The sequence below is a fragment of the Notolepis coatsorum genome (assembly GCF_963971535.1).
Source record: "Notolepis coatsorum genome assembly, chromosome: 6".
NCBI classification, from domain to species: domain Eukaryota; kingdom Metazoa; phylum Chordata; class Actinopteri; order Aulopiformes; family Paralepididae; genus Notolepis; species Notolepis coatsorum.
In genome coordinates this window covers 31,155,773-31,169,084 of record NC_140170.1, presented here as the reverse complement: position 1 = coordinate 31,169,084, position 13,312 = coordinate 31,155,773, and the positions used below count along the sequence as shown (strand labels likewise).

General features: G+C 50.5%; 1 protein-coding gene across 1 annotated transcript in view; it reads right to left on the bottom strand.

Moving 5' to 3' along the window:
• Positions 1-13,312, bottom strand: part of cetp (cholesteryl ester transfer protein, plasma) — a gene marked incomplete at both ends in the record, with an annotated part of 106,561 nt that overhangs the window by 40,874 nt on the left and 52,375 nt on the right. Inside the window, 3 exons of the mRNA XM_084315517.1 lie at positions 2,059-2,205; positions 4,792-4,866; positions 12,821-12,925. Of these exons, the coding sequence (XP_084171643.1) occupies positions 2,059-2,205; positions 4,792-4,866; positions 12,821-12,925 (327 nt within the window). The remainder of the gene's footprint in view (positions 1-2,058; positions 2,206-4,791; positions 4,867-12,820; positions 12,926-13,312) is intronic.

Below are 13,312 nucleotides of genomic sequence, written 5' to 3'. Positions count from 1 at the left end.
GCAGTCAGAGCGTTTGAAAGGTGAGGACCGGTGCAGTCAGAGCGTTTGAAAGGTGAGGACCGGTGCAGTCAGAGCGTTTGAAAGGTGAGGACAGGTGCAGTCAGACCGTTTGAAAGGTGAGGACAGGTGCAGTCAGAGCGTTTGAAAGGTGAGGACAGGTGCAGTCAGACCGTTTGAAAGGTGAGGACAGGTGCAGTCAGAGCGTTTGAAAGGTGAGGACAGGTGCAGTCAGAGCGTTTGAAAGGTGAGGACCAGTGCAGTCAGAGCGTTTGAAAGGTGAGGACAGGTGCAGTCAGACCGTTTGAAAGGTGAGGACAGGTGCAGTCAGAGCGTTTGAAAGGTGAGGACCGGTGCAGTCAGAGCGTTTGAAAGGTGAGGACAGGTGCAGTCAGAGCGTTTGAAAGGTGAGGACCGGTGCAGTCAGAGCGTTTGAAAGGTGAGGACCGGTGCAGTCAGAGCGTCTGAAAGGTGAGGACCGGTGCAGTCAGAGCGTTTGAAAGGTGAGGACCGGTGCAGTCAGAGCGTTTGAAAGGTGAGGACCGGTGCAGTCAGACCGTTTGAAAGGTGAGGACCGGTGCAGTCAGACCGTTTGAAAGGTGAGGACAGGTGCAGTCAGACCGTTTGAAAGGTGAGGACCGGTGCAGTCAGAGCGTTTGAAAGGTGAGGACCGGTGCAGTCAGAGCGTTTGAAAGGTGAGGACCGGTGCAGTCAGAGCGTTTGAAAGGTGAGGACAGGTGCAGTCAGAGCGTTTGAAAGGTGAGGACAGGTGCAGTCAGAGCGTCTGAAAGGTGAGGACCGGTGCAGTCAGAGCGTTTGAAAGGTGAGGATCGGTGCAGTCAGACCGTTTGAAAAGTGAGGACCGGTGCAGTCAGACCGTTTGAAAGGTGAGGACAGGTGCAGTCAGAGCGTTTGAAAGGTGAGGACCGGTGCAGTCAGAGCGTTTGAAAGGTGAGGACCGGTGCAGTCAGACCGTTTGAAAGGTGAGGACAGGTGCAGTCAGACCGTTTGAAAGGTGAGGACCGGTGCAGTCAGACCGTTTGAAAGGTGAGGACCGGTGCAGTCAGACCGTTTGAAAGGTGAGGACAGGTGCAGTCAGAGCGTTTGAAAGGTGAGGACAGGTGCAGTCAGACCGTTTGAAAGGTGAGGACCGGTGCAGTCAGAGCGTTTGAAAGGTGAGGACCGGTGCAGTCAGAGCGTTTGAAAGGTGAGGACCGGTGCAGTCAGAGCGTTTGAAAGGTGAGGACCGGTGCAGTCAGAGCGTTTGAAAGGTGAGGACCGGTGCAGTCAGAGCGTTTGAAAGGTGAGGATCGGTGCAGTCAGAGCGTTTGAAAGGTGAGGACCGGTGCAGTCAGAGCGTTTGAAAGGTGAGGATCGGTGCAGTCAGAGCGTTTGAAAGGTGAGGATCGGTGCAGTCAGAGCGTTTGAAAGGTGAGGATCGGTGCAGTCAGAGCGTTTGAAAGGTGAGGACAGGTGCAGTCAGAGCGTCTGAAAGATGAGGACCGGTGCAGTCAGACCGTTTGAAAGGTGAGGACCGGTGCAGTCAGAGCATCTGAAAGGTGAGGACCGGTGCAGTCAGAGCGTTTGAAAGGTGAGGACCGGTGCAGTCAGACCGTTTGAAAGGTGAGGACCAGTGCAGTCAGACCGTTTGAAAGGTGAGGATCGGTGCAGTCAGACCGTTTGAAAGGTGAGGATCGGTGCAGTCAGACCGTTTGAAAGGTGAGGATCGGTGCAGTCAGACCGTTTGAAAGGTGAGGACCAGTGCAGTCAGACCGTTTGAAAGGTGAGGATCGGTGCAGTCAGACCGTTTGAAAGGTGAGGATCGGTGCAGTCAGACCGTTTGAAAGGTGAGGATCGGTGCAGTCAGAGCGTTTGAAAGGTGAGGACCGGTGCAGTCAGAGCGTTTGAAAGGTGAGGATCGGTGCAGTCAGACCGTTTGAAAGGTGAGGATCGGTGCAGTCAGGCCGTTTGAAAGGTGAGGACCGGTGCAGTCAGAGCGTTTGAAAGGTGAGGATCGGTGCAGTCAGAGCGTTTGAAAGGTGAGGACCGGTGCAGTCAGACCGTTTGAAAGGTGAGGACAGGTGTGTCTGGACTCCCACAGCTGAGCTCTCCCATGGCCTGCGCTCTGACGCTGGTGCCCAGAGGAGAGGTCCTCAGGCTGGGGACAGATGAGCTCCACACCCTCAGCTCTGGAGCCTGACTCAGACACTGAAGCACAGAGACACACAGGCAGTTAGAGACGTGATGTGGGCGACTTATTCATTTATGTTAAAGGAACACTCCAACCTTTTGGGAAATATGCTTATTTGCCATCTACCCTGGAGTTAGACAAGAAGATACTTACCCTTTTTTCTTCTCTGTGCGTGCAGTAGGAGTAGGAAGACGTTGGGAACTAGGCTAATGGAGGAACCTACTTCCAGTGACTGACGCTAAGCTAGGCTAACGGTGCGTGTCTTCCTACTCCTACTGCATGCACAGAGAAGAAAAAAGGTATATATCTTCTTGTCTAACTCCAAGGTAGATGGCAAATGAGCTAATTTCCCAAAATGTTGGAGTTTTCCTTTAAAGAGAGGAAAGGTATTCAGACACTGGAAACGTGTGTGTGTGTGTGTGTGTGTGTGTGTGTGTGTGTGTGTGTGTGTGTGTGTGTGTGTGTGTGTGTGTGTGTGTGTGTGTGTGTGTGTGTGTGTGTGTGTGTGTGTGTGTGTGTGTGTGTGTGTGTGTGTGTGTGTGTGTGTGTGTGTACAATATGGCCTGTATGGGTACATGAGGAATGTGGATGTTTCACCTGGTTTATGACATCAGGGGTTGCAGAGTGTGTGACCTCTGTCTTGAGAAGTTCCTGAAATTATATCAACTGTAGATATTAGTCTGATCAAATGACCAGTTGATAGATAATCGTGTTTTCAGCCTTCTTGTTGATTGTTATCACCCTCCATCTGCCCTTCTGTGAAGTATCTGCGTTGTGTTTATTTAGTATTGTTGAGGCAATCGTTCTGGTTGATTCCCTGAACCCCAAAAATCCGATCATTAGAAAAAGCCTTGTTTATGACCAGTACAGTAAGCCACTGTGATAGTTACATAAACATGTTCCACGTTCGGTAAAATAGACATAGGTCACCGTAGCCGTAGCCAGAAGGTAATCCAAAAAGAATAATTCCAATGATCCCATCGGCGATCGCGATTACAAGTTTATATGTAATTTAACTAATTTGACGTGTTTACTGGACACTAGGTTTTGAGGCGAGCGGATCTGCTTGCGATTGCTTTGGAAGAGCTCCTCCCCCACAGAGCCAGTCTCGATGCCGCGATGCCTTCAATGACAATAATGCTGCCTTCCTATCCGAGTTCAAACCGTAGACGATACTGATATTCGATCGGTATTGCAGTTCAAGCGTATGTGGTTGTGCCAAAATGATTCAGATCGCTCCGAGCGAGTCTGTAGCGCGGGGATCAAAGGAAAAAGATCGAACGATCTAATAACGTATATATACGTGATTGGCGCTCAACGCATGGCGAGCAAACACGTATATATACGTGGATGGCGCAGATTGAGAATGGTCGTTATCTATTCGTCTGGTCACCTAGCAACGGCCGTCTCTCTCTCTCTCTCTCTCTCTCTCTCTCTCTCTCTCTCTCTCGCTCTCTCTCGCTCTCTCTCTCTCTCTGTCTCTCTTCTCCTCTCTCTCTCTCTCTCTCCACTCTCTCTCTCTCTCTCTCTCTCTCTCTGTCTCTCTCTCTCTCTCTCTCTCTCTCTCTCTCTCTCTCTCTCTCTCTCTCTCTCTCTCTATCTCTCTCTCTCTCTCTCTCTCTCTCTCTCTCTCTCTCTCTCTCTCTCTCTCTCTCTCTCTCTCTCTCTGTCTCTCTCTCCTCTGTCTCTCTCTCTCCACCTCTCTCTCTCTCTCTCTCTCTCTCTCTCTCTCTCTCTCTCTTCTCTCTCTCTCTCTCTCTCTCTCTCTCTCTCTCTCTCTATCTCTCTCTCTCTCTCTCTCTCTCTCTCTCTTCTCTCTCTCTCTCTCTCTCTCTCTCTCTCTGTCTCTCTCTCTCTCTCTCTCGCTCTACTGAAGGTGAAGACTGTCCCTCCCTGAGACGCAGCAGCTCGTCGCCCCTGACCCCTGACCCCTGACCCCTGAGCCTGAGCTCTCTGTCTTATCTATTGTTTTAGGAATGTGCTCACAGCCACCTGCTATCAACATGTGAAACGTCTCTGTCTAATACTGATGTAGCCAGAGGCTAAACCCCACTTTGCCTAATTAAAAGGTGTTATGGCACTATATTTATATAATATCTAATCTGTCCCAATCAACGAAAAACACCCAAATCCTTCAGTCTACTGTAAATATAGTCTGATAAACTTAAGGTACAAACTTTACAAACTTTAGTACAAAATACAACATTTCATTTTCATCATAAAATAATTTCACCTGGCTTCATTAACTCGATCTTAATTTCAACTAAAATAAATGTCCCCCCTCATTCTCAATGAATTAAATCACAGAAATCTTCAAGCATGAGTGGGTGAGTAATTTATAAACAAATTATACTTTGTGTGAAGTGCTCCTTTAAACTCACAGGAAACCACATGCCTAAAATACCTCACATACCTAACCTTAACACCAAATGTAGATGCATCCATTCATTCATTCATCCATTTATTTCATCATCAATCTTGAAAAATATACTTTGCGTCTTAGCAAACAAAATAGGCAGAGATGGTGTACTGGAAGTGACCATCTCGGCCAGACAGTGACTTTCAACAAACCAGACGTAACTAGCAGATACAGATCCACTCACTGTGATATCTGCCCCTGAGTAGTTGTGGTGGAAGCGGCCATCTTGGTGGGCAGCAGTTAAAAGGGGGTTAAACACCTGTGGAGCAGAGGTCATCTTGAGGTTAGCCAATCAGAACATCACAAGTTCTACTCAGCTGACTGGTCAAGGAGGTTTGGATTGAGAGCTGATGTCACATCACTGCATACGTACTGCCTATGTACCTTTCTAAAGATAAGATAAGATATTCCTTTATTGATCGCCTTGGGGAAATTCAGGCATCATAGCAGCATGGGGGAGGGGGAAGGAGGTACAGGTAGATCATGATTTACTGACCACTAGAGGGCAGCAAGGAGCCACTATAAGCAAAGCCTTGTCTTGTCTCATTTTAAATGCATCACTTATAACATAAAACTGCCATGTTGTCACAGTTCTGATTCACTGAAAAACAAATACTTAAAATATGTACACGTTCATCAAATATGTGGTGCTATAGCACAGGCTGGGTTTAGTCAACAAAGAAAATAAATGATTGGAATTCTGATAGCAGGGTTGTTAGAGTAGGACACTGTGACTTAATGAGACCTTCTGATACCAGGGTTGTTTGAGTAAAACACTGTGACTCAGTGAGTCTTTCTTATAATAATAATAATAATAATAATAATAATAATAATAATAATAATAATAATAATAATAATAATAATAATAATAATAATAATAATACACTTTATTTCTATAGCACCTTTCATACAAAAATTGCAGCTCAAAGTGCTTCACAACTGAAAAAAGACAGGCATAAAATGAGCACATAAAGTGGAGACATATAAAATCACAGTTTTTCACATTAGGATCTAACATCCCAACAGGCCACCTTGTTTATGGTTTGATTCAGTTTTAAATAGACAATAATAAAAAGAGTAAAATAGAATAGACAGTAAAATAGTGCAATGCAATAAAATAGTAGAATAGATAGACAGTAAAACATTTTCACATGTTTGCTGATGGTGTCCATGTTTGTATCAGGACTAATGCTGGCTCTAATTTAAGTTATTTTGTTATTGAAGAATAATGCTAGTTCTTCACATTTTGATGCAGATGACTGTGGAGGGGTGGGGGCAGTGTTGAGTATCTGGTCGATATTCTAGAGTTCCCAGCATTCTCTGTGATAATCTTAGAAAAATAGTCCTTTCTTGACACTTGTATTTCTTTGTTATAGGCAGTCATGGCTTCCTTATATCGCAGTGGACTGTGAGCCTAGTTTTCCTCCATTTTTGTTCAGCAGCTCTACAGATTATCTTCGTCTGAACAACACTGCTATTTAACCTTGGGGAGATTTGTCACTTACTTATTTTTTTACCTTTAACGCTTTCGGGGCCATTCACGTATATATACGTTATTGGGCGCCAACGGTTAACGTCCAAAAACGTATATGTTATTTGATCGTTTTCCCTTTTTTCCGATTTTAATATCCTATTCAATGTCAGGGAGCTGTATGTTGCCGTTAAAAAGCATACTGGGACTCCGAAGGTGCAGTACCGGCCAGATCCTGCTAGTAGGCAGTATCGAGAGTGCAGTAAACCCTGTTCCAGACAGGGTGTAACACTCAAATGTCTCCGGACGGACTTTTATAGTAATGGGAAACCTAGGGCTTCACTCGATCGCATTGAATAGTTTTCCGAATCCCCGATCCATATGTTGTGGTGGGTTATGTCGTGTACCAGATGGGCATAGGATGGACCAGATGGCGATCAAATAATTGGAATATTATTTTTGGAATACCACCTTCCACAGGTAAGGACAATCTCATGTCAATTTCAGCTTGATCGTGCAAGGTTTTCATACCCATCCCCCTGATCAGCATGTGTTGTGGTAATAACGAATGCCGTTATTGGCAATCAATTAATCAGAAACGACCCCCCCCCCCTTTCATGAATTCATGATGAAACGTAATACCTATCATATGCATTTGTTTTGAAAATAGTATAAGGGACGAAACGCCAATGGTTTAAGTAGAATTCACATTGCGCCCCTATAGCCAGCCTTCCAGGAATTAGCCCGGATCATTTAGAAATTATACTCATATTCACCACGGAATAACGCGTGAACATATTCATGAAAAGATTTATTCTTTTTTGCATCTTGAACAGAAGATAGTTACTGTCAAATGACCATGGTATTGTATCCATAGCTATAATATAAAATATAGATTTAGCTCTACAAACAACGTGACGCACAGTGAAACTATGTCATGAAACCTGACCGTGCTATAGCTAGATGGGGAAATCGAATGGCCCTGAATGTGTTAATGGAATGACAGCATCCAGTGTATATGATGTTGAGATGTTCAACCATGCAGTTTAAAGAGCAATCCAGGCTGGATGGTTCAGTTTGTCTCATGATATTTGAGAACTTCTCTTCTGCAATGTCATCTAGTACTCTTCGCTTTACAACAACGGTTACCGTTTTTGTCTCTGTTAAATTCAGGTTAGCATTGAAGAATACACAGTGATGGTCAGATAGGTAATTCGATTACTAATACTTTATCAATGTTCAGCCGTGTTGTCATCACTAAGTCTAGGGTGTTACCATGTTGGTGAGTGGGTTTATTTACATGTTGTATTAACTCAAAGCTGTCCAGTAGGTTGGTAAGCTCAATAGCCTTGGGGTCGTTCTTCTTATTTATATGAATATTCAGATCTCCATGTATGATTAATATTTCACATCTAACGATACTGACTGAGATTAGCTCTGAGAATTCTTGTGTTTTAGGGTTGTTGGTGCCGAGGGGGCCATGGTCATGCTTAGTCGGGTAAAGCTGTCCTCTGCAGTCGATGGTGATCCCGATCTATTCGCCTTGACGTCATCAAGGGAAGAAAGGCGGGGGGGCTGGGGGAGGGGCGCTCAGCGTTTTAGGGTTGTTGGTGCCGAGGGGGCTGATGGTCCTGCTGTCACCCTGTGGACCCAGTCATGTTGGTGCCGAGGGGGCTGATGGTCCTGCTGTCACCCTGTGGACCCAGTCATGTTGGTGCTGAGGGGGCTGATGGTTCTGCTGTCACCCTGTGGACCCAGTCATGTTGGTGCCGAGGGGGCTGATGGTTCTGCTGTCACCCTGTGGACCCAGTCATGTTGGTGCCGAGGGGGCTGATGGTTCTGCTGTCGTCCTGTCGACCCAGTCATGTTGGTGCCGAGGGGGCTGATGGTTCTGCTGTCACCCTGTGGACCCAGTCATGTTGGTGCCGAGGGGGCTGATGGTTCTGCTGTCACCCTGTGAACCCAGTCATGTTGGTGCCGAGGGGGCTGATGGTTCTGCTGTCACCCTGTGGACCCAGTCATGTTGGTGCCGAGGGGGCTGATGGTTCTGCTGTCACCCTGTGGACCCAGTCATGTTGGTGCCGAGGAGGGCTGATGGTCCTGCTGTCGTCCTGTGGACCCAGTCATGTTGGTGCCGAGGGGGCTGATGGTTCTGCTGTCACCCTGTGGACCCAGTCATGTTGGTGCCGAGGGGGCTGATGGTTCTGCTGTTGTCTTGTGGACCCAGTCATGTTGGTGCCGAGGGGGCTGATGGTCCTGCTGTCGTCCTGTGGACCCAGTCATGTTGGTGCCGAGGGGGCTGATGGTCCTGCTGTCACCCTGTGGACCCAGTCATGTTGGTGCCGAGGGGGCTGATGGTTCTGCTGTCACCCTGTGGACCCAGTCATGTTGGTGCCGAGGGGGCTGATGGTTCTGCTGTCGTCCTGTGGACCCAGTCATGTTGGTGCCGAGGGGGCTGATGGTCCTGCTGTCACCCTGTGGACCCAGTCATGTTGGTGCCGAGGGGGCTGATGGTCCTGCTGTCACCCTGTGGACCCAGTCATGTTGGTGCCGAGGGGGCTGATGGTTCTGCTGTCACCCTGTGGACCCAGTCATGTTGGTGCCGAGGGTGCTGATGGTTCTGCTGTCATCCTGTGGACCCAGTCATGTTGGTGCTGAGGGGGCTGATGGTCCTGCTGTCACCCTGTGGACCCAGTCATGTTGGTGCCGAGGGGGCTGATGGTTCTGCTGTCACCCTGTGGACCCAGTCATGTTGGTGCCGAGGGGGCTGATGGTTCTGCTGTCACCCTGTGGACCCAGTCATGTTGGTGCCGAGGGGGCTGATGGTTCTGCTGTCACCCTGTGGACCCAGTCATGTTGGTGCCGAGGGGGCTGATGGTTCTGCTGTCACCCTGTGGACCCAGTCATGTTGGTGCCGAGGGGGCTGATGGTTCTGCTGTCACCCTGTGGACCCAGTCATGTTGGTGCCGAGGGGGCTGATGGTTCTGCTGTCGTCCTGTGGACCCAGTCATGTTGGTGCCGAGGGGCTGATGGTCCTGCTGTCACCCTGTGGACCCAGTCACCCAGTCATGTTGGTGCCGAGGGGGCTGATGGTTCTGCTGTCACCCTGTGGACCCAGTCATGTTGGTGCCGAGGGGGCTGATGGTTCTGCTGTCACCCTGTGGACCCAGTCATGTTGGTGCCGAGGGGGCTGATGGTTCTGCTGTCGTCCTGTGGACCCAGTCATGTTGGTGCCGAGGGGGCTGATGGTTCTGCTGTCGTCCTGTGGACCCAGTCATGTTGGTGCCGAGGGGGCTGATGGTCCTGCTGTCGTCCTGTCGACCCAGTCATGTTGGTGCCGAGGGGGCTGATGGTTCTGCTGTCACCCTGTGGACCCAGTCATGTTGGTGCTGAGGGGGCTGATGGTTCTGCTGTCACCCTGTGGACCCAGTCATGTTGGTGCCGAGGGTGCTGATGGTTCTGCTGTCATCCTGTGGACCCAGTCATGTTGGTGCTGAGGGGGCTGATGGTCCTGCTGTCACCCTGTGGACCCAGTCATGTTGGTGCCGAGGGGGCTGATGGTTCTGCTGTCACCCTGTGGACCCAGTCATGTTGGTGCCGAGGGGGCTGATGGTTCTGCTGTCACCCTGTGGACCCAGTCATGTTGGTGCCGAGGGGGCTGATGGTTCTGCTGTCACCCTGTGGACCCAGTCATGTTGGTGCCGAGGGGGCTGATGGTTCTGCTGTCACCCTGTGGACCCAGTCATGTTGGTGCCGAGGGGGCTGATGGTTCTGCTGTCACCCTGTGGACCCAGTCATGTTGGTGCCGAGGGGGCTGATGGTTCTGCTGTCACCCTGTGGACCCAGTCATGTTGGTGCCGAGGGGGCTGATGGTCCTGCTGTCACGCTGTGGACCCAGTCATGTTGGTGCCGAGGGGGCTGATGGTTCTGCTGTCACGCTGTGGACCCAGTCATGTTGGTGCCGAGGGGGCTGATGGTCCTGCTGTCTCCCTGTGGACCCAGTCATGTTGGTGCCGAGGGGGCTGATGGTTCTGCTGTCACCCTGTGGACCCAGTCATGTTGGTGCCGAGGGGGCTGAGAGTTCTGCTGTCACCCTGTGGACCCAGTCATGTTGGTGCCGAGGGGGCTGATGGTTCTGCTGTCACCCTGTGGACCCAGTCATGTTGGTGCCGAGGGGGCTGATGGTTCTGCTGTCGTCCTGTGGACCCAGTCATGTTGGTGCCGAGGGGGCTGATGGTTCTGCTGTCACCCTGTGGACCCAGTCATGTTGGTGCCGAGGGGGCTGATGGTTCTGCTGTCACCCTGTGGACCCAGTCATGTTGGTGCCGAGGGGGCTGATGGTTCTGCTGTCACCCTGTGGACCCAGTCATGTTGGTGCCGAGGGGGCTGATGGTTCTCCTGTCGTCTTGTGGACCCAGTCATGTTGGTGCCGAGGGGGCTGATAGTTCTGCTGTCACCCTGTGGACCCAGTCATGTTGGTGCCGAGGGGGCTGATGGTCCTGCTGTCACCCTGTGGACCCAGTCATGTTGGTGCCGAGGGGGCTGATGGTTCTGCTGTCACCCTGTGGACCCAGTCATGTTGGTGCCGAGGGGGCTGATGGTTCTGCTGTCATCCTGTGGACCCAGTCATGTTGGTGCCGAGGGGGCTGAGAGTTCTGCTGTCACCCTGTGGACCCAGTCATGTTGGTGCCGAGGGGGCTGATGGTTCTGCTGTGGATGTCCTCTGCCCCAGTTGATAGCGATCCCCTGATCTGTCGTCTTGACATCGTCAGAGTGTGGTTGTGTTATTATTGTACCATCTGTCTTAGAGCTTGTCGCCTTGGAAACGACTGCCTCAAGGCTGTTGTCAATGCAGTAGAATATATGTGAAGTGTAAGTCTTTCCTCCAGATCTGTTTAGAGAAAATCCATTCTTTTGGAAAAATTGCCCAGGTGTCCAGAACATAGTTTGACACACTATAATGTATGAATGAGACTGTAGTCTCTTACATCGTTATAACATGTAAAACACGTACTTCCTGTACATAGAGAAGATTTCAACCCACTGGGTTACAGACTAGAAGGACTCGTAGGGGCCCCACTGGGTTACAGACTAGAAGGACTCGTAGGGGCCCCACTGGGTTACAGACTAGAAGGACTCGTAGGGGCCCCACTGGGTTACAGACTAGAAGGACTCGTAGGGGCCCCACTGGGTTACAGACTAGAAGGACTCGTAGGGGCCCCACTGGGTTACAGACTAGAAGGACTCGTAGGGACCCCACTGGGTTACAGACTAGAAGGACGCGTAGGGGCCCCACTGGGTTACAGACTAGAAGGACTCGTAGGGGCCCCACTGGGTTACAGACTAGAAGGACTCGTAGCGGCCCCACTGGGGTACAGACTAGAAGGACTCGTGGGGGCCCCACTGGGTTACAGACTAGAAGGACTCGTAGGGGCCCCACTGGGTTACAGACTAGAAGGACTCGTAGGGGCCCCACTGGGTTACAGACTAGAAGGACTCGTAGGGGCCCCACTGGGTTACAGACTAGAAGGACTTGTAGCGGCCCCACTGGGGTACAGACTAGAAGGACTCGTAGGGGCCCCACTGGGTTACAGACTAGAAGGACTCGTAGGGGCCCCACTGGGTTACAGACTAGAAGGACTCGTAGGGGCCCCACTGGGTTACAGAGCAGAAGGACTCGTAGGGGCCCCCCCACTGGGTTACAGAGCAGAAGGACTCGTAGGGGCCCCACTGGGTTACAGACTAGAAGGACTCGTAGGGGCCCCACTGGGTTACAGACTAGAAGGACTCGTAGGGGCCCCACTGGGTTACAGACTAGAAGGACTCGTAGGGGCCCCACTGGGGTACAGACTAGAAGGACTCGTAGGGGCCCCACTGGGGTACAGACTAGGAGGACTCGTAGGGGCCCCACTGGGTTACAGACCAGAAGGACTCGTAGGGGCCCCACTGGGTTACAGACTAGAAGGACTCATAGGGGCCCCACTGGGTTACAGACTAGAAGGACTCGTATGGGCCCCACTGGGGTACAGACTAGAAGGACTCGTAGGGGCCCCACTGGGGTACAGACTAGAAGGACTCGTAGGGGCCCCACTGGGTTACAGACTAGAATGACTCGTAGGGGCCCCACTGGGGTACAGACTAGAAGGACTCGTAGGGGCCCCACTGGGTTACAGACTAGAAGGACTCGTAGGGGCCCCACTGGGGTACAGACTAGAAGGACTCGTAGGGGCCCCACTGGGTTACAGACTAGAAGGACTCGTAGGGGCCCCACTGGGTTACAGACTAGAAGGACTCGTAGGGGCCCCACTGGGTTACAGACTAGAAGGACCCGTAGGGGCCCCACTGGGTTACAGACTAGAAGGACTCGTAGGGGCCCCACTGAGTTACAGACTAGAAGGACCCGTAGGGGCCCCACTGGGTTACAGACTAGAAGGACTCGTAGGGGCCCCACTGGGTTACAGACTAGAAGGACTCGTAGGGGCCCCACTGGGTTACAGACTAGAAGGACTCGTAGGGGCCCCACTGGGGTACAGACTAGAAGGACTCGTAGGGGCCCCACTGGGGTACAGACTAGAAGGACTCGTAGGGGCCCCACTGGGGTACAGACTAGAAGGACTCGTAGGGGCCCCACTGGGGTACAGAGCAGGAGGACTCGTAGGGGCCCCTCTGGGTTACAGACTAGAAGGACTCGTAGGGGCCCCTCTGGGTTACAGAGCAGAAGGACTCGAGGGTTTAGACCCACCTGGTCTGAGAGCCAGAAGTAGAGCATCCTGTCTTCAGCCAGCTGACTGGGATGGAACACTGAGTCGTTGATCACAGCTGATGTGTTGTTGTACTTGGCCAGACCCTAGACACAATGCAAACAAACAATGTGACCATAAAATAAAACGAGATAAACATTTGAAAAAATAAAATAAAATGAAAAATAAAAAAAACGAGGCATGAAACATACACATAATATCAAAAAGATAATACAGTTGAGTTGCAGTTATGAAAGAACTCTTTCAAACAGAAAGGAGGAAATTCAGCACTTTAAACGTTTAATATCTTGAAGAACACGTTAGAACACTAAGATCTTGGAGAACACTTTGGAACAATACAATCTTATAGAACACGTTAGAACACTAAGACATTGAAGAACACTAATGCCGCTTTTCCACTGCATGGTACCTACTCGACTCGAATCGACTCGACTCGCTTTTGGTACCTGGTACTTTGTTCGTTTTCCACTGTA